The sequence below is a fragment of the Dicentrarchus labrax genome, unplaced genomic scaffold (genome assembly GCF_905237075.1).
Source record: "Dicentrarchus labrax unplaced genomic scaffold, dlabrax2021, whole genome shotgun sequence".
NCBI lineage: Eukaryota > Metazoa > Chordata > Actinopteri > Moronidae > Dicentrarchus > Dicentrarchus labrax.
The window spans coordinates 17,306,563-17,328,769 of NW_026136701.1; the positions used below are offsets into that span (position 1 = coordinate 17,306,563).

At 40.7% G+C, this 22,207-nt stretch overlaps 1 protein-coding gene across 2 annotated transcripts; it reads left to right on the forward strand.

The window, feature by feature from the left end:
- Positions 1–709: 709 nt before the first annotated feature.
- Positions 710–20,867, forward strand: cables1 (Cdk5 and Abl enzyme substrate 1). 2 transcript variants are annotated; one of them, XM_051406228.1, is made up of 10 exons: positions 710–1,458; positions 8,653–8,724; positions 8,863–8,955; positions 10,128–10,205; positions 13,832–13,937; positions 15,041–15,197; positions 15,332–15,435; positions 18,167–18,273; positions 18,399–18,606; positions 19,364–20,867. In XM_051406228.1, the coding sequence occupies exons 1-10, from the start codon at positions 869–871 to the stop codon at positions 19,502–19,504; spliced, it is 1,656 nt and encodes a 551-aa protein (XP_051262188.1). In that variant the 5' UTR covers positions 710–868; the 3' UTR covers positions 19,505–20,867. The 2 variants fall into 2 exon arrangements, with proteins under 2 accessions (XP_051262188.1, XP_051262197.1); XM_051406237.1 differs by lacking the exon at positions 10,128–10,205 and having other exon boundaries at positions 715–1,458.
- Positions 20,868–22,207: the final 1,340 nt, after the last annotated feature.

Sequence of the window (22,207 nt, forward strand, 5' to 3'; positions counted from 1 at the left end):
TGCACCAGGACACATTTCTCATAGGTGTAAAAACCTACTTGGCAATAAACATAATTCTGATTCTGATTCTGATTCAAAACATATGTAAGAGATTTTACATCCTCAGTCAAATGGCCAAAGCCTGATTATTCCTCCAATCTTGCGCCTCCAAAGTTCTTCATCAAAACACTGCACAGGCTACTGCGGCTGCCACCTAAAAACCACTAGATGGCAAATTTAATGGGGTTATGGCCAAAAACAGCACACGCAGTGCACGTCAAGCAGACAGATGGCGCAATTGCTGCAGAGATGCTGACTTGTGCGGTTCAGAAAATGATCTATTTTCTCAAAACAAACAAGTCGGGCCCCACTGTGTCAGCGCCCATTGATCATTGCGCATATAACTACAGCCTGTGCTGATTGAGGAAATTGCAAGCATCTCTTTCTCCATGCTTGAGGGAAATTTGTAATGCAGAAAAAGCAGGAAGTTTTCGTGCCATTATGTTAAGCGTGTCTTGTTCTCGTGTGCGTTATCCAAATTGATGGAAAGGAATGAAAATGTTCCTTACATATTAACATTGTGCAGCTCAGACTCATTTACAGACGCCGTGCTTAGACTGTGTAATTTTGGCATACCATGAAGCGAGTGGAGTCAGGAAAAGGTACAAAAAAAAACACATGTATTCCTGACAGCCCATTGGTCCAAATTTTCCCTGTGCTGCCACAATACTGCACACACGTGACCTTCCTGTTTTCACCCAGTTAAACGCATGTACTTAAAAGACAGGCCACTACCATTCACCAACACAAGCACGATTAAAACACAGTATTCATGTCAGCAAGGTAAGATCGCTGGTGTGTGGGGGACTCGGATCACTGGAAGTGGACCATGGCGGCTGCCACGAGCAGCAACACATCCACAGCCACGCTACAGATCAAGCACTCCAGTCTCGAGCATACGCGGAAACGCATAGACCCGAGGAGGAGGCAAGCGGCGCTGTCTTTTCTCAGCAACATTTCTCTGGATGGACGACCCGTGCAAGACGATGCAGACAATCAAAACGAAGATGAGAACTCGCTTGAGGCTAGGACTAGACACAGCCTGGTTTCTCCGGAGCGCTCGGCGTACGGGGCTGCTGGCGCCGCCGGAGCCGCCGCCGCTGCTGCTGCTGCGGCGGCGGCGGCGACCACGGCCGCCCAGGCGCTCGCTTTTGCAAACCAGGCTCTCCTCGCCAGCAGTCGGACCAGCTTTGGGACGGGTCCCGCAGCTGCCCCGACGGGTACGGACGCGGATGGCGACGCTTTCGTGCCCTCCACGTTCAGCTCGCCTTTCTCCGCGGTACCAGCCTCGGCTAGAGGGAGGCTGCAGACGTACACTCAGGGAATCCTACCTGCCCCTTACTCCAGGCAAACCTCCCAGAACTACAGCCTGGAGGGCGGACAGATAGCCAACTCTGCGATAGAGCTGCAGAGATCAAGGTAACTGTGTCTGGTGTTTTTGAGGGGACATGCAGTACAGTACAGTGCGGATGGTGTAACCGGGGTTTTTAAAAGGTTTATGCTCGTCAGCAGGATGTCATAGCAAGCAAGCAAAAACTCTGCCATACCCCCATACCCCCCAAAAAAAGCATAGGGACAGTCAGTCCTCCAGACAACTGTCAAGATTTTATTTGTTGATACAAAATCATGCCACATATATAATGTATTGCATTTTATTTTGTTATGTTCACCACCAGTTTACAGTAGCAACCAGATTATTGTTTGATTTGTTACATTTTAGTAGATTAGCAGGTTACTTTGTGCATCATTTGGTAAAATAGTTATAAGGCGTGAAACATAGTGAACAACTTCTATCTTGAACTTCCTGTTGGTTATGTGTTAACACATGTACCAGGGCCCTGAATGAATGAACTCCAGGAACAGTCTTCTGGCAGGTTTTTTTTTTCCTTTTACAGTCAGCTGTTTTTGAAAAGTCGCTTTTGGTTCTTAGCAACACAGTCTGCCCGGACGCAACAATGCACCTGCAGGAGGATAAAGTTCAGCTGTTTGTATATTTACTCCTTGCAGGTGGTTGTAGCCCTATGACTCACTGGTCTGCACAGGCAAGGATAGATAGATAGATACAGTATGATCACAGGTCCAGCAGCTGTGGAGCTGCAACCTAGTTTCCACAGAGAGGGAAGTCAGCAGCACACCTCATCAGCTTCTTTCTTTTGTTTTTTTTACTTGCGCACACAAGTTCTGTCATATTTACTCAAATTATTTTTAGTGAATGTCATTGCAAAACCTGGTGCACACCTGCTGTCCCTCTCCTCTGTAAACATCCTGTAACTCTACACCTCTGTTCAACTACATATAGAACAGGTACTTGCTGCTCTGTATGGATTGGCTTTTTATTTTCCCTCTTTTCCCAATTTGTCTTCACATTTGAAGGCACAAGGAGAATTTGGAGGGTCTCACCTCGCAGCAGGACAGCTGTCCGTGACAGTCTCATGGTCCTCTCACTGTCAGAACCTGCTGTCAAATCCTCTCTGATCTTTCAGTTCAGAGCCCCTCTCTTACCCAAATCCTCTCCTCCCTCTGGCGCCTCTGCCAGACTTCTCAGGAAGCTGTGCTTCATGGTGAAACACTCAATAGGCATTTAGTTCCCCTTCCTGACCTCATGGAAATTGCACTGCCAAACTAACAGCTTCCGAAAGTCTCAATCTGTACTTTTTGATAGAAAGAAGTGCATTAAAGAGATTATATAACACCCAACCATTAACATTTTCTGAATGTGCTCTGTATTTCCTTAGAGAACATTTATAGTTTTCTGATGCTCAAAAAGTACAAAACAACAGACACCTCACAGTGAAGCACAATCCAATACACTGTTAACTACAGCCTCAAAAATAAAAGATACACAGGCTCAAGTTAACATGAAAAAATAATCTCACCACAAAGTCCATTTAGTAGCTCTACTGTAGATTGATTTCATACAGTCTTGTCCAACAGGTGGTGTTTGCCCAGTTGTCATGTCATGTGTTTTTGTTATTTTTGTTAAAATGAATTTCATTAAAAAGGTTCAGTGTGTAGGATTTAGTGGCATCTGAGGAGCCAACTGAACCTCTCATCCTCCCCTTCCAAAGCGTGTAGGAGAAATTATGTTGGCTGCAGAAAATGTAAACAGCTCTCTCTAGAGTTTGTGTTTGGTTTGTCTTGTCTGTTCTGGGCTACTGTAGAAACATGTCGGACTGTGTGGAAGAGGACCCGCTCCCCCCTGTAGATACAAACAGCTCATATTTCTGCCAGTAGATTCCTCCTAAATTTTACACACTGGACCTTTTTTAATAGACACATTATTAAAACAATTTCAAACGACGCCCCAACTGTGACGGTAACGGAGAATTTAAATGTTTATTGTGCAATGCCATTCATTCTTGACCTTGAAAACCGCAGTTGACTGAACAGTCTCACCAGAAGGTCCATTATTAGCTTCAGCTTCAACTTTTGAACCAACATGGACGATAAGTCCTTAAAGGGCTCAGAAAAATGGAAAATATGAAAATCAACAATTCCATGAGAGCTGGGAAAACTCCATCCGCTGAGGAAGATCATGTGATAAAATTGAAATCTCCAGAACAAATACTAAATGGACCTTATGTCAAGGTCAAGAGTTAACTTTTAGTCATAAAGTGAAAATCGTTTGGTTCAAATTGGTATACGTGGTAGCAGTGATAGTGTTGAGTTGCTTGCTTGTTGCGTGCTGTTTTGAATGGCGTTATATATTATACATTTAAATACTATCATAAATTGCTATAATAATTAATCTGGTTTTATACGTGTGTATACACACTATACATTATATGTAAAACGAGCAGCCGTGCAACAACTTTGCTTGTACAAACTGTCACAAATTGGCAAAATTATTATATAAATCATCAACCAAAACATTCTCTGCCAGCTTTTAGGATGTGTCAATTTTTGTTACTTGGTGCTATGAACACATTTTGGTTGGTACCAAAACTAACATTGAGGCTCAACACCCAACCCTAGCCACAGTGCTGCATGTCTGGCATCTAATATCTGCACAGCCACTCTGTTGCTCAGTCTGTATATATACAGTAAGAAGTTGTTAAACCCTGACTGTACCCTGCTTTTGGAATGTGCTTGGAGGACAAAATGAATTCTGATGTGGAGAAGTAAGCAACCTGTTGATGGAGCGCGGCCATATTCTGCCGGTCGCGCAGACAGACGAGCTCTCTGCACAGTGCCTGGTTTGTTTTCTGAGGGCAGCTGGTGGAAACGTGTCCAGAGGTCCCTGGCTGGGAGAGGCAGGATGCCCAGGCTTTCTGAGAAGCAGCCTGGCTCTCCGCTCTGTATTTTCTGTCCTCTACTTCCTCTCCCAGGGGCATCAGAGACACACTCTCCCCTCAGACTATTGGCCTTCAGTCCTGCTCCCATTCAGGAAGTCGCAGAGCCTCTGATGTGCCGCCAAAATAGACTTTCTGAAGCCAAAGCTGCTTTAGACCATATCCTCATCAGAATCTAATGAACGAAAATGATGGATGCTTTCATATTCAGCTTTCCTTCCACTGCTCAGCCTTCGTACACCATAAATCAGCATGCTAAGAGCTGCACTTTAAATATAGCATACCTATTACCACTGGCATTGTCTGCCTAAGGTGCAGAGCTATTTTCATTTTGTCTTTTTTAAACATAGGCAGGTTAAGTCTTCTCATGTCCTCTTGTAGTTATGTTCCCACCACCATTAGGTAGTGCAGAGTCATGTACTTGACAGTATTTTAGCAAGATGTTTTTAGCATGAGGCAGCAGAGGCTGTGGCTGGAAAACAAGCAGCGTAAGTCATTATAGTGCGATTGGGTCACATACTTCTGGTTATGAGGTTGATTGTTGTTCGCTGAGGTCATGGTTGGCATAATCACAGGATTATATAAGAATGCTTCATTTTCCTTTGCAGAGTCTCTCAATGTCTGAGCTGTCAACAAACACTCAGGAAAGCCCTAAAGATTTGTCAAGTGCAGAATAGAGTAACAAGGGTCAGCATTTGTTTTACTTGATGCTCTTTTAAGTTGGACCCTAGAGTTAAATTTCCACATCACGACTTGTTCTGTTTCTCACTCTGAACAGCTAATAGTGCTACACATTGCTGTTTCACACAACATGATTTTCCGTTTCTGATTCTTTGACTTCCTTTTTTTCTCCCCCATGTATTTTTCAAATCTGCTGATGCATCCCATTTGTACCCCCGGTGTGTTTGAGGATCACAGAGGCTGAACTGCTCTGACTGGATTTTTTTTATCTGAATAATCACATTTCCGTTTGCCTGGGCTGTATTTGTCTGAAGAAGCCCAGAACATAACATTTATTTCCACTCAGCGCCTCTCCGGAAAAATAGAAGACTATATCCTGTGGCAAGCTGCCAACAAGGGCATACGTGTGAAACTGTTTAATCTCCACATCTAAATAGTCCACTTGAGTTTTATAGCTTCATTGTATGGTACCACTGGGCAGGATTATCAATAGCTTTTTGAAACATTTTCATTGCAAGAGGATGGTATTGTGTTTGCAGTAGTGCTACATGCGGTGCATTTATGAAACATGCTGAAACAAAATCAGTTCAGCAGGCAACAATAGCAGGAATTGTGTCAGAGATACTGAGGGATGCCTGTTGTTGCTACTTTGCCTCTGATTTATACTGAGTCTCCTTTGAAGCTTCTGAAGGGGCCTTGTTAATGTCAAACTGGGTAGAAATTGACTGTTCTAACCCTGGTTGTTAGAGTTGTGTTTGAGGTGAATGAGTGGCCTGGCCTTTGTTATTGTTTCCAGGGTCTGCACCGGCCTGGAAAACATATCTTGCATTAAAAACACGTCCCGCTGCTGCTGTTCAACTACAGCGCCTGGATCAAAGTCCTCATAGTTCATTTGTGTCCTCATGGACTGGAAACATGCCCTTCGACCAACTGGTGAATGCTTTTTGAAGAGCAGTAACAATTCAGACAATTGAGATTTGGACTGAAAAAAATACAAAATGTCACACAGAATGGAGACGGATGGCTACAATGAGACGTTATTTCTGTTTTGGGCACAGATTGTGGATATAGTGTAAAACTCTTTGCAGAAAGGACAAGTTTAGATTTGTCTTAATACAATGCTCTACTGCCTATATGTACGTTAAGAGAGATTGGCTTCTATAATAATATCTCCTGTCCATAATAAAGTGGCCGCATCTTCACTGTATGAGATGTACAGTAAAATGTAAAGTGAACTGCAGTGTCAAGTGATAAAGCGACACCTTTTACATTAAATATTGTCATGTGATTTATGAAAATATTGATTTGTTCAGATTTAAATTAAGCAATCGGATATAAACTCGTACAGTAATTTTTGTACGTTTTGTAATAAAGACTAAGATGAGGTGATTTTTACTTTCTCTCATTAGCTAAAGACCCATTTCACCTCTAAATACATCAAAATATAGAAGCATGACACCTTTGAAATGTTTTCTTATTACCTAACTTCTAGCAAAAGCTTCATTAAACATAAAGTAATTCTAGGAATGAGGTGATGCACCATTAGAGAAAACAAGAAGCCTTGTCCTCTTAGACTGCCTGTAATCTCAGATCCTTATCCAGACAATCCATCTCTCAGGGTTGTCTCTGAAGAAGGATGATGTAAGACCACAAATCACATGATCTGACCTTCAGGCAAAGGTCACACCCCGCCATTGTGACCCTTTTGGCTCACACTAACATAAACAGTGTTGATGTCAGCTGTTCTAATAATTTGGACTAAAAAAGTGCACTTTCATGCCCTTTATCTGAGCTTAATGTTCTTCCCTCCACTTTATGGTTATTGGGGTCATAATATACAGTGCAGAAGATTGGCCAGTATAATGGCCCTCTGGTTTCTTGTCTGCTTCAACAGTCTGGCTCCTCATGTAAACACTTATCTCACCCCATCTCCTCTGGTACAGTGTTCACTCAGCTTGTGTTGGCTTAAACCCTGGGAGATCCTCAAGGACGGAGTCATTTTTTGTTAATCTGTCCTCATGCTCTGTCATTTATTAACCAGCCACTCTGCCTTATGCTTCACGGTCTCTCCCATTTGCCGAAATGCTCCGCGAAGAAGGAGGTAGGTCAGTGCAAGTTTCATCAGCTTGTCGTAACGCTGCAGGGTCCACAGTGTTCTGAATTGTGAAAAGAATTAGTCCAAGATGATGTACAGTACAGTGGTTTGAGCAGTTATTTGTTCACACCAGAGTCATTTGTTCACACCCTTACTTGGCCTTGCCGAGTTTTAAGAGTCTGCTGCAGGTTTATTTAGTACTTGATGACAAATAGACCCTTTGGGAGACGTTTTGTCTTTTGACCACTAATGTGTTAATTTCCACTACTTTAAATGTGGCCACTTTGTAAGGCTGACTAATGAGTTGGATTATGTTGTTATTGTTGTGCTAAACATGCAATTACAACCTAATTTTGGAAAAGCTCAGGCATATTTAGCTATCACATGTGGGTTTGTTTCTTAAACTGGCAGCCGATCATATTAAAGTGGTCCAGCAGAATTAGCCTGTTGAGTCGTGCAACTAAAGTGAGAAATAAAGGCCATCTGTGACAAAATGTATTACACAAAGTGCTTGCCGAGCCAGCTAGTTATCTTCTTAGCAGCTTTGATCCTGGAAAATTCTCTGTGATCTATGCAATCTACGGCTGAGGAGCGATCATTGACCACACAGGCACACAGTGGTGTTGATGGATGGCCATAACTCGACCATCCGAGACTTGTTTTTGTAAATTAACCACAGAACATGCAATCATTTTACACCATTGTTTGACCTTTGTTCCAAGGACTTCATTGACCAGGCACATACTTTGTTCCAGGGATGGGTGTCAAACCTTAATGCTTTTTCTGTACCGACTAAAATGTGTTCGTAGGATCAAGTAATGGAAGGTGTGAAGAATCAAAGGATGGCATTGAATGCATGGTCAAATTCATAGGCTTGATTACTGTCTTTGACCAGATCCCCGTCTGAATAAAGAAACCTTTGCACAAACACTGATGCATAGAGCAGTTTAATGTATTTTGTCAAATTTGAAAAAAGTGGTTTCAGCATGTTTTTACTCCTCAAACTAAGGTATTGAACAAGGTATTGGTTTGATATCATGCTATACCCAGCCTTACTTATTACCAACCAATTGTTTATTATTGGAAAATGAATGTTAGATATCCTCTACGCTCTTTAGTTTCTATGTAGTTGTGTAAAAGTACATTGAGGTGGTTAGAGGCTTTTTAACTAACTGACACATTGCTTTGCACTAAATAGGTCAATGGAGATTATGGTTGAAATTCCATGTTCTGTTTGTGAATACTGATACATTGTTTTATTCTAAAACCTAGGACTTCAGTTTGTGAGGAAAATTGATGGACTTTTGGTGCCCACTCTTGCCATTTTAGGTATTGCTGTGGAATTGACTTTGACTTAGTGTTGTGCCTTTTAATCAAATTGCTTTGCAGAGCCGTGTGTCCATGTGTTTGGGTAAAGTAAAAAGGATTATCGTTATAGAGAATTTGTTTTTCTAAAGGTTGCTTTGCAGAATGGACATTTGGTGCTGTGTTTGGTGTGATGCTGTTTCTTCAAATCCCCTAACTTCAAACTTCCCCTCTTCCCAGACGAAGACTCGTCTCTCAGCGCTCTTCGCTTGAAACGCTAGAGGACATTGAGGAAAATGCTCCTCTACGAAGGTAGTAAACTGCACAGAAATACCATTCACATTGCTCGCTACTGTATTTGTGTGTCTCAGCTCAGTGTAATGTGTTCCATTGACACAGTTTATCTGTTTTTAGAGGTACTGATGATTTGTATTTGTTTTTACATTTTAGATGCCGAACCCTATCGGGTTCACCCCGACCAAAGAGCTTCAAGAAGATCCACTTCATAAAGAACATGAGGCAACATGATATGCGCAATGGAAGGTATGAAGGCAAACAACCCCATGCCTTAGTCAATACAAGTCCTCATTGGATAATGGCAGGCTGCCCCAGTCAATGAACTGCAGTTTGGATCTTTCTCACATTACAAGCTACATTGTAGGCAAGCAGGCCTGGCCCATTCACTGCACGCCATTCTGACTTCTAAATGAAATGTAATAGATTGAGAATCCTGTCCATTTACACAGAGTATAATCTGACTTAACTTTATTTTAATCTTTATTTGATCACTGTTAAAAAATGTTGGACTCGCACCATGAAATCACTCTGCTAAATCACATATTATTGTGTCACAGTTTACACAAGCATGTATTCAGCACACAAATCTCTAAATATAAAAACATTTTGGCACAGTGGTTTTAATGTTGATGTTTTACTGGGTCTGCAGAGTGTAACCAAAGGAAAGATGGCTGTTTAATCCAGGCCAGGAGAGGAAGTGTTACTGAGTAATACTGTTCTGGTGATTTTCATCATTATCAATGTCACATTTCTTGGATTTGAAATTTAATTCAGTTAGCTTATTTTCAGGGTGTTTTGTGACACAGAGTCTAGTTCTAATGCTTTCTGAGAAAATACCTTTTACCTTTTTAAGATAGAGAGCAGACATTATGTGTAAGTTAAAATAATATCTTTTGTTTAGACAATCAGGCAAAAAAGTCTCACTTGTTAAATTAAGTAACCCTATAGGTAACGTTTCTTGTCCTCCTATCCAGACCCATGACTCCTGTGTTGATTATGTCCGGAAGTTGATTTTGGCCAAGTAGTAAGATTCATCATGTGTCTGCGAGCTGCAGCTAGGTCGTTGTAGTGTGACAAAGTCAGAGCCATTCTGCTCTCTGTGCTGTTGACATCTGGTCACTGGGAAACTGATTGGATGCTGTATGCATGTTTACACAAGTACAAGGCAATTTAGGTTAAAAATAGCATATGATAACTTAAAATATTATTAAAATAACATCTAAGAAAAATGCATCATTGCTGCCCCCAAACCACTGACTACATGCTACATGTGCTAAAATACAAAACAACACACACTCATACTGAAGTTTCAGCTCATTCTTTTCATACTTATTTTTACTGCACACTCTCTCCAACTTTAACCTGTGGATCTTATCAGATAGATGTTGATTAGCTTGTTTATCATTTTGTTTTTATAGGATAGTCCTTATCAGTGGCAGAAGATCCTTCTATAGTGTATTTTCTGTCCTGCCCTATCGAGATTGTAGCCAAGCAGGGTATGTATCCTACAGCATGCCGAACCCCGTAACTTCCTCCAGCCTGTGCTCCCTTTTTCCCTTTGTTTTCTCATCCCTCTTTTTCTGTGGATGTGCTCTCCTTTGACTGGTGCATACATTGCTAAGGGTTGGTTTTGGTGGATGCATTTTTACCATTAAGGTTTAATGAATAAGTAAACAGTGGGCTGAAATGGTATCTAGACTATATTGTAGCCCAGTGCTTGTTGCTTGTATTGCTTTTCCATAATTGCTCCGGTGGCTTTTGGGCACTCATCCTTTTTGTTTAAGTCAACCCATTTTTGTCTATTGCAACTGTCGCTGGCTTTGCTGTTTAGCATTTAAAAATTCACTTTTCCCAGAGTTCCTGCTCTTCTTAGAAACTTACTTTGATGTGTCGTCTTTGGTCTGATTATATAGACTTGAGTCTCTGTCTCAGTGATGACAGTTTGTTATTAACCATTTTTTTTGTTTATACTTTGCCTCGGTGTAGAGTTAACATTTCTTAGTGCTTAAATAGAAAACACGTCTGGCTTATCTGTAGACAATGCTTGTCCTTTTTTTTTTTTAAAGTAACGGGAACCAACCTGGCTTGGATGGGGATAGCTCTGGTGTGACCTTGGTAGTGGTGCCCCCCAGTCACAAGAAATGGTGTGTTTTGGAGGAAGTGAAAGAGAAAGGGAAAAGATAAACATCAGAGAATACAATGAGCAGAAAGGAAAGCTTCACACCAGGGCTTAGTGAAGAGCATAAAAGGCCCAATCTGTTAGTGGAATTTCCTAAGCCAGCCAGTCAGTGCAAGGTCAAGGGTTAATAAACCCCCAGGGCTATCCAATATGCACATTTGATTGCTCATTGCTGCTAATTGACAGTTTACAGTTTGACTTTGGCTGACCTAGTCAAGTATTGTAACTGCAAAACAACATTTTATTAAACAACTGGGCAGAAAACTGCTGATTGCATGTATTTTTCCTCTTTTTTTCCCCTCTTCTGTCTCTCTGTCCTTATGCTTACCATAACTATTGCCCCATGAACAAAAAAATCAAAATTGGCTCAGCAGCCAGGTACGGGGAGGTAATATGGGGACAAGTAACAATGGTAAATAGTTAAATTTAAATGAATGGTTTGTCACTTATTCGCTTTAATGCCAAGAGTTAGATGAAAAGATTGAGATTGGTACCATTCTTGTATCTGTTTAAATATGAAACCACAACCAAAAGCATGAAGGCTTAGCATAGCATAAAGACTAGAAGCAGGGGAAAACGACAAGCCTGGCCTTGTCCAAAGGTTAAAAAAAAAAAAAAAACCCTTCTAAAGCACAAAGTTAAAAAAAAAAAAAAAACTTTTGGTTTAAGAGGTGACCTGTAATGTAATTTATTACTTCTTGGAGGGATGCATCGACTGCTCTCAGTCCCGCACATAACCCTTGTTTTTACACTTTGTTTTTTTGTACAGAATAAAAAAAAGACATATAATGTGTAAATTAGGGAGTTTTAGAGGTGCTGGTAGGTGGAGTTTTTTAACCTTAGTTTGGAGAGAGCCAGACTAGCTGTCCCCTGCTGCTACAACTCTTAACGCTAAGCTAATTTAGCAGACTGCTGGCTCCAGCTTCCTATTTAGTGTGCTGTCATGAGAGTGGTCTTAATCTTCTCATCTGACTGTTGGCGAGAAAGCAAATAGCCATGTTTTCCAAAATGTCAAACTATTTGTTTTTAAGAGAAACAGAGCATTAAACTATGCAGACTAAAAGACTGTTTAATTGGACATCTGTTTATGGGGCGTCACTGTCTCGTGACAGCTAGATGGTCAATTCCAAACCCCGCTAGAGTTGACTATGGCTCTTGTGTGTGGAATTGCATGTTCTGCCTGTGTTGGCATGGGTTTCCTCAGTTTCTCTGACCCTAAAAGACATGCATGTTAGGTAATGCTCCTGGCATTGCAGTGTAGTTGATGTTGGCTTCCAGGGTAAAAACTTAGATGGGTCAAATGCAGAGGGCAGATTTCCTCACAGCGATTAAGAAAGTATAACTTAGTGATGCTCGTAAGTTTATTGTAATGGGTGAGGCTTGGGCAAGACTGGGAGAATATTATTATAAGCCAGTCAACCCAGCCCTAAACTGTTTATGTGAACTGTAAAATATTCGGTAGTAAAGTAGCCAACAGTGGTGAAGATTCTTTTAGTTAATATTTATTCTTTATTCTGATTCTAGATTTAGAAACATTTGGCAAGGCATGACGAGCACTTTGCACAGATTGTAACACTACTAACTTACAGATGTTTGAAGCCAGTGATTCCTACCCATGCATGTTACTAAGCAGTGTCAGCTTTTCTTATGATTTCCTTTCATTGCTGCCTATTCTCAGCAGTCAACAACTTATTTTCTGGATCGCTTCATAGAAAAGCTCTCTCCCTAGAAAGCTTTCCATCTCTTATGTTTCCCCCTTTTTATTTAATCTCCACTGTTCTGTAAGACGTCTGCTGCCTGGGGATCTCTATGTCTATGATGCATCTGTCAACATTGTGTCCTGATGTGCCTGTCTGCCAGATAACACTGTTTTCATTATAACAGATTGGCCCTACATGTCATCAAAACACTGGGAGAGTCATGTGAGGGTGACTGTGTAATTTCTTCCATTTATCTGGTCACCACTTTAAACAGAAAGCAAGACAGAGCAAGGAAAGATAAGGGAGGACGAAAAACAAGACAGTGTTACGATTTAATGTCTGCTGTCATTCTGAAATTTCCCTGCAATGTTAATATTGAGCTAAATAGAAAAGAATAGAAATATGAAAGGCAGTTATTTTCCAGCAAACTTTTAATACAATTTAAATTTAAACTTAAATTGCTGGAAAGAATTAGAGTTTTCAGCCTGCCATTACCTCTTTGATATCAGTTATTCAGTATGGCAGCGTGTGAAAGTGGACTGCGGGCATGTAATCTTCTTTGTCAGTGCACACGCCCATTAGCCTCGAGTGGCAGTGACCTAAAATCATCAAATTAAGTTAAATCATAGCAGTAACCAATGTTTACTTTAATTGGTATATTTTACTATGTAGTTCGCTGATGGGATTTTATCCTCCTATCCAAACATTGAAATGCCAATTAAATATGACTTAATGGGCACACACAGTTTTTAATTTGCGATCGCCCCAGTCTACTGGAAGTTCTCAGCAGCAGACATTAAATACAGAAATATCTGGCCAATACAAAATGTGTTCAATTGAGAGCTCTCTGTTTGCTCCACTGACACACTCTACTCTCCAGTCGTCTGTTTTCTACTTCAGCATTTGACCTCCTGCAAATCTCCCACAGCAGTAAGGCATTTCAGGCATTGGTGAAGCAGCAGCTGAGACTGGCCTGCTAGACCAAAACTGTACTACCCTCCATTGTTCCTCTCAGGGGTGCTCTTTATTTTCTGATTGCCCGGAGATGTACCCAAAGACACAGGCAATTACAGAAACAAGGCCAACTGGTGAATACAGATCAATACAGGGCCTATCTCTGCGGTAGAGATGTGGAGGTGAGCTAGAACAGGCCTCAGCAAGAAGGATAAAGAAAGGGATGGGAGTTAAAGGAAGCTGTAGGATTTTTGTACGGTGAAAGCTCTAAAGGTCTTGTGCTCATTAGGGATGTAAAGCCGGAAGGAGGGCGTCAGCGGCACCCGTCCGGAGGCGTCAGTGCCAAGGAGATGGTGATTGGGCTGGAAGGAGTGGAGTTGGGAGCTGATGGAAAGGTGAGAAGCGAGCTGAGGTGTGAGTAGAGGCAATATAATGACTATATGACAGTATACTTAATGTGACTAGTCAAATCATCAGTTCACACAAAATAAAACATAAAAAAAAATATTGGAATGATGTATCATTTTCTAGTCGTCTTTTCTGGGTAAAATAAGATTGTGAGATTGCATAATTAGTACTATGCATACGTGAGTCCTTACTCATATTCAGTGTTGGGGATGCTCTTTAAATGAAATGACATTACATCTACTTAGATGATTTATTTCAAAGCAACTTAAATTAAATGCATTTAACCATGTAGATACAACCCAAAAATGAACAAAGGTACCAATTACTCTACTCTCTGGAAATAGGATAACGAAACATAATTATTTGTATTAATAAGGAGCTCTCTGCATTTTAGTTGCTTAATGAAAAAAAAAGGAAAATGGCCATGGTAAAGTTTTTGAACACCAATACTAATTTTAAAAAATGGTTAATATATTAAATGTTTTCCTCGTAGACTAGCTTGAAGGAATACTATATATTTTATAATAATTGTATTATTTTTATAGTATTATGGTAGTTATTTGACAAACTACTTACATTGTTCTTTTTTCTTAGTAACTTGTATCTAGCTAGCTACATCCCAAACACGCCCTTCCCCTAAAATAATGCAAAATAATGAAAAAATATTTTTCCACTGTATCCGCTCATTCATGAGTGTGATAAATGTGTGTGTGCACCAAAGACATTCACTCAGTCCCATCTCACCAATGTCTGAATTTCAAAGGAAAATTTGCTAGACAACAGCTAGTGGCATCTTTTAACCACTTTTAGCCATTTTCCAAGTAGCATTTTAACATGACAAATCCCAGCTGTAATTAATCACATTATTAATTAACTGCACTCCATTTAGGCAAGCCAGGTCCTGTTATTGTGCATGCTGGCTCATTGGTATGATATACTGGGACACTTAATGAAACCTAGCTGTCGTTAATGTTAGTGGTGCCACCTCTGTGCTTTGACTAAGATCTATTAATCTAACAGATGTAATATAAGAGCAAACATTTGTAGGGGTTTGTGAAACAGGCTTTATAACCAACACTTGTGTCTGCAGACTGTGTCCTACACCCAGTTCCTGTATCCCACTAATGTGCTGGGGGGTCGAAGAAATACCATCGACTCCACCTCGTCCTTCTCTCAGTCCCGTAACGCCAGCCATAGAAGCCTCAGTTTGGGCCGAGCCAACAGCAACCAGAGCAGCTTAGACACAGGTGGATTCCTCGTCCTCAGTTGTTGTTTTTTTTTTTTTTTTTTTCCAATATCCAGTATATTTTTATTAGAAAAGATGTAGTGCAAATGTTTATGTCTGGCTCAACCTCTGTTGTTGTGTCGGTGCTTGTGGCAGGGAATGACTTGGGGGACTTTCGCGAATACGACCCCAATCTGCTGGATGACCCGCAGTGGCCTTGTGGAAAACACAAGAGAGTCCTCATCTTCCCCTCCTACATGGTGAGAAAATACTCTAGATGTGTCTAACACATCACCACCACCACCACCACCATCAAAAACAACAACAATAACAACAGCAACCACAGCCTCGTCCTCTTGAGAGCAGAATGGAACGTTTGTTATCATTCAGGACATGACTTGCTGAAGCAGATCCACCTCTGTTAGGACATATTTGTTTTAATGTCCTTCGGTATTTCACTGTTACTGCTATTTCTCAATGGTTATTATTGTCATTATGGACCTTTTGTGCTCCGTTTTCCCACCGCAACCAGGAACAATAACAAACCAGAAAGATTTGTCTGCCTCGACAGTTTATTCCTACAAAAGATCCTCCTGAATTTTTATCTGTTGTTTTTGAAAAGGATCCAGGAGGATGTTTCAAACTGGTTTAATCAGCAAGGTCACTCTCTCCCACCTTCTGGGACCTGAATGAATACACATACTTTATCCCAGTGTAGTGGGCTGGAGCTATTAAACAGCCACTTCTCCAGAGCAACAGTTGGTGTTTGTGTCTCAGCACTAGCACTTTTCCGGAAAAGAGCGGATGTTTTATCGTGGTTGGAAAAGGGAAAACAAACCTGACCAGACTCCCACCTCATTCTTTCCTGGGCTCTGTTTTTGTTACGGAGACTGGCAGAATATACAGCAACGACAGACATAGTTGAAATATTCAGTCAAAGCCAGGCTATGTGTTTTTTTTTTTTTTGTCTTCCTCCAATTACAAAACCCAGCATCTAACAACAATAGCTATTGTGTTTACACAGGACTGGAACCAGTAAATTCTCAGCATTTCACTGGTTCTCTCTAACTGAATTTCAAAGTTCAAGCTGGGGATACTATTGGCTTTGTTATACTGTGCATGCAATCAAGGAACATTGTATGAGCTAGAATATGAATATAAAGCAAGGAAAACCCCACTATAGACATTTTAAATGTGGTTTTAAAAAAAGCGTGCAGGGCCTGCAATACCATACATGCATATTGAGAGTCATTATTTTTTTAAGCACCATTCCATAGTGTCTTTGGTCTTCTTTTTAGTACATTTGGCATAATTTGTTTCAGCTAGAAAGACATTGTATTCACCATAGTAGAGCAGCAATTAATGATTTTGATTAATCTGCAGGTTATTTTCTCGAGTAATTGTAATGAATTGAAATGTAAAGAAAAATAGTGAAAATGCCTGTTAGAACTTTCTTTAGCCCAAGGTGACATCTTCTTCAGCCTCTGTACATCAGTCCAAAACCCAAAGATATTTTATTTACTTCAAGCAGCAAATGGTGTTCGGCACCTTTGCTTGAAAAATGACTGAAATGATAAATCGAGTTGCCAATTAACTTTATTTTAATTGACTACTGATGAATCGACTAATTGTTAGAGCTGTAGAACAAAGTCATTGCTCAGATTTGAACACGGCAACAATGCTACAGTAAAGTCCGACTGGGAAAGAAACGGACAGACACTCATATAATTGGTAAACAATTCAACACTTAGTTAGTAGAGATTAGAGATTATATTATTTTTGGTGTTAAAAATGCTGGAAAATGGATGCGTAATGTGTGTGTTTTGATATGCCACTCTGTGTGAGAGGGTGAAAAGAGAGAGAGAAAACAGATAAAGCAGGATAAAAGGAGCAGGATGAGAAAATAAATACAACAAGCCAAATAAAGTGGTTTAGATAATCTGGCTAAAGTGTTGGAGGTCAAACTGAAAGTGAGTGCAGCCAAAATGTTGGTAATAATCCAGCATGCACAATAAGTATGGTGGGCCAGAGTTGAACCAAGAAGTTGGTCTGTAAACTGTAGTGGGTGTTCACAAAGGTCAGTTTGAAATCCATGTTTGATCGTCTGAATGTTATTTTTGGCCCAGTCTGACTTCTTTTCTTAGCAATGTTGCCATATTCTTAGATCTTAGAAATTATCTTGGTGATTGTTATTGTTACTCAGAGGAATAATGGCCGTATATACAAAAAGAAGACGCATGTTGTGATAAATCAGAAATATCTTGCAGTAAAATTCCTTTTGCCCCAACATGTTTAAGTTGGGCAAAGTTAGGTTTTAAGTTGTGGATACAACAAAGTGCTAGAAATGAGAGGTGAACTTTGTTCTTCAGGGATCTTGTTCCAAGCCCAAACTTTCATCCCCTCATTATAGTATCTTAATGTGATTCACTTTCCTGGTACTCAAAGCGTGTTAGAACAAGCAGCAAGTTTATTAGAGGCCTGACGAAAAGCATGGCAGTCTCTTTCTCATCGTCAACATATCCAATGAAAATACCTTCTCTCCTCTCGTATACCATATCTCTTCAACATCCTTAAACGTTAGCGAATGTTACTGAAATAGGAGTAAATAATGAATTTGTAGGGGACAGTTTTCAGCACGGGGGTGATGCACATTTGGTGTTAAAAGGTTTTACAGCGGCACATGTGATGAAGGAACATGTGTGGCTCACTGATGTTTTTAGTAGTGTTTGGACAACAGGAGCTCTATGGCAGAGAGGAATAAGCTACATTAGACTTTAGATACACGCAGTAGGATCAGTCCATTGTTGTTTCTGGTCTTTTCATGGGACTTGTTGACAATAAGTTCACCACTATCACCACTGGTAACACCAGCTCTCTGTAAAGCCTCATTATGAGACAGTGGAATCCAACACTAGTGTGTGAGGATCCAGTCACCTCTCTCAGTGCTGAAAGTGTGGTCATTCTGACACCACCTCTGGTTTTTCTTTCCAGACTACGGTCATTGAATACGTCAAACCCTCTGACCTCAAAAAGGACATGAACGAAACCTTCAAGGAGAAATTCCCCCACATAAGGCTCACACTCAGCAAGATTAGGAGGTAAAAAGAGACTAGAGGATTTAACTTTACCGTCAATTGTTTTATTTCTTAAACATCAACTTCCTCGTTATTTACCCATTTCTCCCTCGTTCATCCTCATTCTCTGCTTTTTCATCTCCCTGCAGCTTGAAAAGGGAGATAAGAAAGTTGGCCCAGGATGAATGTGCTTATGAGGAACCGACCGTGGCCATGGCTTTTGTCTACTTTGAAAAACTCGTTCTTCAAGGCAAACTAAACAAGCAGAATCGTAAACTCTGTGCTGGAGCTTGTGTCCTTCTGGCGGCCAAGATTGGTGGTGATCTCAAGAAACACGAGGTCAAGCTACTTATCGACGTAAGTTTCCTCACTCGCGCCTCCGAAAGTCACAAATTTGTAATCATACTAACTTGTGACCACACCCAACATCACTGCTAGGTGTGGTCAGAAATGTGCTGTGCTGCACCTGTGTCCACACCCAGATGTGATCTGACAGTCTGCAGCAAGGTTAGAAAAAAAAAAACAGATTAAAAAAATGATGCAACTGATGTTCAGATATCCTATTTTTAAGTTAAAAATAAAACGCAGGGTCCTAAAATTCCCATAATGCAGCTCAATAGCAATTGTACCCTCCCTGCCAAGTAAATGCCTTCATCATCATAAGGGGTTATTTTGACTTTTGAAAGCCCCTTCCAGAGCCAGGGAAGACATTTTGCATCTTTTTTTTTCACTGGCTAAGTAGTAATTATGAAAAGTAAACAGATTTTTATGTGTACAATCAGTGGAGTGCCCCTTCTTAATGAAAGCTTTTAGAGCAGCAAATTTACTTACTGCTACATTTCCGCAGAACTGGCAATAAGTAAACATTTAGTTTTGTCTTAGTGAAATCATAAACTTTCACCTCTGCTACCATTTAGTGGTTGGCTTGCAGAGTATAGTGATTGCATCAACAGTAGGTTTGTCAACCATCCAAACAGGCATCTCCTCTTGTCCAAATCTCCTGTGAGGCAGAGCTCGACCCTCATGAAATGCTGTTTTAAAAAAGCGTTAAAAAAGTGGCATGTATCTGTTGCTTACTCTTTACTCTTTTTTTTTTTTTTTTTTTTCCTGGCAGAAACTGGAGGAGAGGTTCAGAGTGAACCGCAGAGAGCTGATAGCCTTTGAGTTTCCTGTCCTGGTGGCGTTAGAGTTCAACCTGCACCTGCCAGAACACGAGATCATGCCCCACTACAGACGCCTGCTGCAGGCTTCCTAGCATTAGTGACCCATCAGGGGGATGACCACCAGGTTCTCCTCCTGATCCTCTGCGTCCCACGGTATCCATCCTCCCCTCTCTCTCCTCGTCCCAGACTGACCGCTCTAAGGTACCGCTGGCTGTTGCTCAACTGCAGTCGCTGATCACTACCAACAAACACGCTCATTCCTCTCTCTGAGACCTGAAAGCAGCCAAAGGGACGACACATTTCCAAAACCTTTCTCCGTTTGTTTGACTTCCTCGTTCATCATCACTACAACAGTCTCCTGAAAGAAAAGGGTTAAACTGTCTGCAAACAAGTTGTTTTTCTAGTTTGCATGTTTTCACACGTCTTCATCTTCACTTTGTACATTTTAGACCTCTCTTGTTGATTAAGAGAACTTGAATCGGATGGTGAACTTTTTTTTTTTTTTCTCTGTTCAAGCAACCAATGATTGTAAACATTTTTTCATTTTCATTAATCTCCTTCTTGTAAACTTTTGTATGATTGGTTGCCTCCTGACCTGCATCAAAATTTAAACAAAAGCCTTTTTAAGTGGCTTGTTTTGGCTGGACTTGTATTCCTCAGAGTGACTCATCTTTTTCGCAAGTCATCGTCTTAAAAGTGCACTTTCTGAATATTGCGAGACGTGGGGGGAAGGGGGCATTTTTTTCCAGACTTTTAATGAGCTTGGGAACTAACCCTGAAAAATAAGCTGTGTTCATAAGCACCACACACACAAGTCATTTGAATGGACCTTTTTGAATTGTTTTTCTCTCTCTTATGGTTTATCCACAATTTTCTAGCAACAGCTATCTGCATGAATAGTATTGATTATTTGTACACAGGTACTTGCAGACAAAATGTGACTTCCAATTTTCCCTGAAGTATTCCATTCATTTTCTACTAGTCAAATGCTTGCTATTTACCTATGGAGACCAGACCCACTTTTATCAGTGTCGAATTTCCTGTGCTCTATGTTAGAGTGTATTGCTAGCACGTTTACGGTGCTATAATGGGGGTCAGGAAGGTCGTTTTGAAGTTCATGAGTGCAAAAATGCCATTAAGCAGTGATCGGGATAAGCAGCAGGGTTGCTCTAGTGTTAAGAGAAAAATGTCATGTCACCTGTTGGGTGTGGGCTAAGACCCTGCTGAAGTGTCCTTGAGCAAGAGTCCATACAGGCTTGAGGCACACTTCTCTTTAGCTGACCTGACCTCTGACCTCTCTAAGAAACCTAAACAAGATCTGAACGGAGATGAACATTTGCATATAACTTGAATCAGCAATTGTTGATTTAAAAGGTGTTATTCCATTAATTTGGCATGTATCTATACTTGATTTGCTTTTTTTTTTTTTTGGGTACCTTTTGAAATTGTCTCAAACACTACTGCCGAGTATTGCGAGGCCACCAAATCAGGAACGTACAGCGTGGCCTCCTTGGGAAAAAAAGGAAAGATTTCAAGGTCAAGTATTGCTGGTATTTGAGTTGAAATGATCAACAACCAAATTATAATGTGAAAAGCATGGATTATGCTGATTTTAAGGTGGAAAAAAATACTGAGCTTATTTCTGTTTGCAAGCCCAAAGATTTTGCGATAAGATGCACACTAAATACTCTGTGAGGAGAGACTCATGGGCGACACTTGTTACCTGCGTATGTTTGTAAATAAACTGCTTTGCTTGTTCAATCAAAACAAGACTGGGACATGTGGTTTTTTTTTTTTTGCTTCACCTCAACCTAGCATGTATTAAGTGAACAGAAATTGTTCTGGACTGGCTCTTGAGGTGTGTTCAGACAGAAAGTGATGTGAATTTTTAGTCACTGTACTGATGCTAGCTGGAGCCTAACTAGCAAAAGATATCCTGTTCCCTCTCGTCTAGTTTATCGAGTAGATTAGCAAACTGAAAATTTTCTGCTCAAGTTGAAACATTCTGAACTTGCGCTGACAAGTTTTTGCGTCAGGTCATGCCGCCCCAGGCTAATTCCTTTGGCTTTGCAGCCTCTAAAATTTACCTCGCGTTCGGTCTCAACAAACAGTTGGCACTTGTATCTCACAGCAGCGAGTTGAGAAGTTAAACCAGTCAAAATGTAGTTAAAAGCTGAGCCCCGTCCACTTCAAACCTGTATTTCTGCCGAGGACAAAGTCACAAATAAAGTTTTGTCACTCATAGTAAGTACCTGATTTAGGAAATAGGTTTGCATGGCCTTTAAACACATCACTGATGCTGAGGGGTGTTTCGTGAAGAAAGATGACCAGTTATGACAGACTTACTGACAGTAAATCAGTAACTTTGGAAATGTATCTCCTCAGACGAGCCTGGTCCTGGTTGGACTAGTTTTCAAGCTTACTGTAGCTTCACTTCAGGTTGAACCAGTGTTACAATTAATCTGCCAGACTGGAACAATGATATCTCTGAAGTCCCTCCCTAAAGGTTTCTCCAACTGCTGTGCTGCAAACAGGAGTCACTTTATGGTACACGTCAAAGTCATCTCACAAGCATTTTACCTTTTTTTTTTTTATCACAGTTTGACATGGGCTGCACTGCATACTTAAAATATAAGCTCACACGGTAATACGTGCTTTTTAAATGCACTGCAGTTAGCCCATGGCTGTAGCCCTGTAGGTAGCATTTTCTTAAAATGTCACTTTAGATCTGTTTATCAAAACACAAGATGGACAGACAGCTATTTTATGGTATTTTCACCATAAAGTTACTTGTA